Below are 4,258 nucleotides of genomic sequence, written 5' to 3'. Positions count from 1 at the left end.
ATGGGATATTGCTTCCCTGTGGATGAAACAACCAACCAACCATCTACACTATTGGTAATCCTTTTGGGGAAAGCCTGGTCTGATTGGGAGAGACGGCATCCATCCCACTCTGGATGGTGCAGCTCTTCTTTCTAGGAATCTGGCCTCATTTATTAGTCCTCCAAAACCCTGAACCCCCAGGGTGCAGACCAGGAAGCAGTCCTAGTTTAACAGACCTCTCTGCAGCTTCTCTACTGTTACCCACTCTTTACTCCATCCAGACAGTGTCTTGCCCACGACCAAAATCTAATAAATTAAAAAAGGAGTTGATCATCATAATATAATTCAAGTTAGAATAACCGCGGTGGCGGTGTCCACCACCCGCCTCTGGGATTAACGCTGTGATGAGCAGCGCAGACCAAAGGCCACATCGCTAACGGAGGCAGAGAACATGGTCAGCCTCCCCTGAATCTGAGAGAAGCTCTGGGCTCAGCTCAGATCAGGGGGGTCAGACTGGTTCCAGAAAGGGCCGCTGCTGGTTTTCTTTCCACCCGAGCAGTAGAACCAGACTCTGTTCATCCCATCAGGTCATCAGGTTAAGACTAGACTCACCTTGATGGGATGAATGGAGTCTGGTTCTACTGCTTGGATGGAAGGAAAACCAGCAGCGGCCCTTTCTGGAACCAGTTTGACACCTGTGGCTTAGATCATAGATGATAATGGGGCCTGATTTTCAGTGTTTAGTCCTGTTTCTCTCCTATAGCTATGGACGCAGCTTGCAGCTGGTCTCATTAACTGTTTCTTTCCCAGACAGAGCCGCCTGTGGAGCTGGTTTACTGTTAGTTTTTACGTAGAAAGTGTTTCTAGATATTGATTAAATCAGAATAATCAGAATAAAGTGAACCGGATCCTTCAGGACCACAGAACCGAACATGGAGCAGTGATGTAAACCTTCTGCTCCCATAGCTTCAGTTTAGCAAATGGGAACAGAACTTCTGGCTGCTGTTCTGATCCACTCTCCATGTGACCTTTGCCCTTTTTGTTAGAAGTAGGGATTAGTTGTCATCCCAATCCCAACAGGATTATTACAGATTATTATATCATTCTTTAACTTCTATTCAGTGATTTTCCTCCTCACCAAATGATCATTTCCTGGTCCAACACGTTTTTCTTTGCGGGGGGGGATTAATTAATCTGTGATCAGCAGTGTCCTCTTAACAGGATTGCTTACTGCTGGCTCAGTCAGCTGCTCCTCTTCATCCCGCCTCAGCATCGCTTCTGACAGGAGAACCACCAGATCAACGAGTGTGGCTCAATCATTATAATGATCTTTATCGATCTCACATCGGAGAGATGAACCCCTCCCCTTGGGGAGCAGTGTGGGGCTAAGGGTCTTGTTCAGGGACCCAGAGTGTGCCTTAAAGGAGAATTCCGGTTTTTAACACTTTTAGCCCATTTTCTGTAGTGTCCAGGATGAAATCGAATGATCGACACCAAAATTTTGACAATTGGTCCTGTCTCTGCTATTTGGCTCATTTAGAATCCCCCCCTGGCTGCTTCAGAATGGCTAGCATAGAGCATGTCTGATAATGTCCTTAAAACGACCTTAAACGTTCTTTTTTTAAAATATGCTACTCACCGGGTCGTCAGCGCTGTTCAATGACGTTCCAAAAAAAGTTTCGTAAAGAAAAAACGTTCCTGTAGTGTTTTATTTAGCATTTTGTAAATCCCATTGAGTTCTGTAGGAATAGTCAATATTCCGCTGCCACCGGAAACGGAAATGGGGCCTGTTTACACAGTTGTAGTCTTTTCGCTTCACTCTGTGTACTCCGACGTCGAGGTGCTAACGTCTCTGTTAAACACTTTAAAAAACTCTGAAAATGGAATACGAAAGGTGGATTCTTGAGGAGGACATATTCATATACATTCCCAAAGTATAGAGACATTGTCGCCAACTAGTGGTCTGGAGTGTGCAACGCTTCAGATTCGAACGGGAAGCGGAAGTTTATAAGCGGTTGTGATGTATCGGAAAAAATAGTTCTGGGATTTACAAAATGCTAAATAAAACAAGACAGGAACGTTTTTTCTTCACGAAACTTTTTTTGGAACGTCATTGAACAGCGCTGACGACCCGGTGAGTAGCATATTTTAAAAAAAGAACGTTTAAGGTTGTTTTAAGGACATTATCGGACATGCACTATGGAAGCCATTCTGAAGCAGCCAGGGGGGGATTCTGCATGAGCCAAAAAGCAGAGACAGGAGCAATCGTCAAAATTTTGGTGTCGATCATTCGATTTCATCCTGGACACTACAGAAAATGGGCTAAAAGTGTTAAAAACCGGAATTATCCTTTAACAACTAGGCCCCCCCTCCCCCACAATATGAACATTATTGGTGAATATTTCAGTGTTTCAGTGACTGTGACTCATCTAAGGCTGAAACTCACTATTATTCTGTCATTATTTTCCTATTAATAATCTGATAGCAAAGAATCAAACCAGGTGAAACCGTTCTGCATAGAGCATCCTGACATATTTCTATAAATCTGGTTAATTTCCTGCTCTGTCAGTCTGTCGTGTTTTAGAGTCTCTAGGCTGCAGTTAACGATGGATCGATTATTAAATTAGCAGACAGTTATTTCAATGATCAGTTTAATTGTTTTAGCCTAAACTCACCTGAAGTGAAGGACTGGAGGCTTCCAGCTCTGACTGTCTGGATCAATCTAGGTGTTAAAGAGACACTGCAGCTGATTGGCTCAGCCGGATGATGACATCATAACCCCAGCTTCCTGCCTCTATCAGACAGAAATGGAGCGGGACCACCGGGTTCGAATGGGAGTTGGGAACGGGCTGCGTCAGGACGTCTGGCGGGAGTTCCTCAGCCGGTTTGGAGACATAAAGATGTGTGAGGTCTACGGCTCCACGGAGGGAAACCTGTGCTTCATGAACCACGTCGGCCGGATCGGAGTGGTGGGGCGCTCCAACTTCTTCTACAGGGTAAGAGGACGGGCCGCTCTGAGGGGAGGGTTGAAGGTTCGGTCAGACCCACTTCCAGAACGTCTCAGTTATTATCTGTGTGAGCAGATGTTCTCTGGAGACCGCCGTGACTAAAGGTTCTCCCTCAGAAATGTTCAGCAGGTCAGATGTTCTAGATGTTCATTTATTAGAGCATGGAAGGAAGTCATGAGATCTCAATACGCGACACCAAATATCAGCTGGAGGCTTAAAGTTCATCTGGCTCCTGAGGTTAGGACCTGGGGGGGGGGGGGTCAGAGCCTCAGACAGACAGAGACTCACTTTAATGTGATCCTAAACATTTTGGTGGAGAAGATGTGAAGAAGCAAAGGGAAGAATGATTCCAGCCTTCTGTGGATAAATCAGTGCAGTCAGCCTTTCATCATGGAGTTGAACATGAATGAATCCTGTCTCACCATGTCCTCACGGTAAAAGGCTCCCTGCTGCTCATTCACCTAAATCACGGCTGATCTCACAGAGACACCAGATGATTGATCATCTTTCTAACTTCAGTCTCTCTCCTGACCCTGGATTCACACAGCTGATGGTTTCTGGGGTCAGAGCAGGAATAGGCAGTGAAGCTTTCAGCTGGGAACCTTCATGGACCAGTTTACACTCAGACCTTCACCTCTAGTGTCTCAGAATGTAGAAAGGCTCATGGTCCATCACAGGCTCTCCGTCTCTCTATGCAGACCATCTGCTTCTTTGCATAGCTGAGCCCTTCCATTACATCTTAGCTTTAGCTTGCTGCCTGGATATAAACTCACCTTTTCCAAGTGTCCTATTCCCATTCAGCCTGAGATCTTCAACCATGATGACTTTCCTTTTGAACCAGAACCAAACGTAGGTTTCTTGGTGATGTTGCTCCTTCTTGTCGCTGTGCTCCCTTATCTTCAGCTTCAGCTCCATAAAACCTGCAACATAGACACTGGTTCTAATGGTTTGGGTTCTATAAACCACCTCAGCAGATCTGAAATAAAATAAATGAGATGTTTCACCTGCAGAATTTCAGCTCTAATTTGAGAATATCTACATCAGATGGGATGGCAGGGGAAGGAACGACAACTGTTGGTAAAAGTTCCTCCAACTTTTTAAGGGACCAAAACTTTAGTGACAAATTAAAACAAAAAAATGAAATTTAATCCTTGGTTTAAATCCTTTGCAGTCGATAACAGCCTGGAGTCAGGAACACGGGAGAAGACTGCGTGTTTGATCTCTGCATGTGCACTGCCAGGCCTCTGGTCCTCTGCTGATGCACTGCCAGG

At 45.2% G+C, this 4,258-nt stretch overlaps 1 protein-coding gene across 1 annotated transcript in view; it reads left to right on the top strand.

Annotated features, from left to right (window-relative positions):
* slc27a6 (solute carrier family 27 (fatty acid transporter), member 6) overlaps window positions 1-4,258 on the top strand; it is a 28,992-nt gene that overhangs the window by 16,463 nt on the left and 8,271 nt on the right. The window contains exon 5 of the mRNA XM_015403272.1: window positions 2,781-2,975. Within this exon, the coding sequence (XP_015258758.1) occupies window positions 2,781-2,975 (195 nt within the window). The remainder of the gene's footprint in view (window positions 1-2,780; window positions 2,976-4,258) is intronic.

The sequence above is a fragment of the Cyprinodon variegatus genome, unplaced genomic scaffold, assembly GCF_000732505.1.
Source record: "Cyprinodon variegatus isolate N-32 unplaced genomic scaffold, C_variegatus-1.0 Scaffold1475, whole genome shotgun sequence".
Lineage (NCBI taxonomy): Eukaryota > Metazoa > Chordata > Actinopteri > Cyprinodontiformes > Cyprinodontidae > Cyprinodon > Cyprinodon variegatus.
Note: the sequence above shows the minus strand (reverse complement) of the source record. Positions and strands in the feature narration are given on the sequence as shown.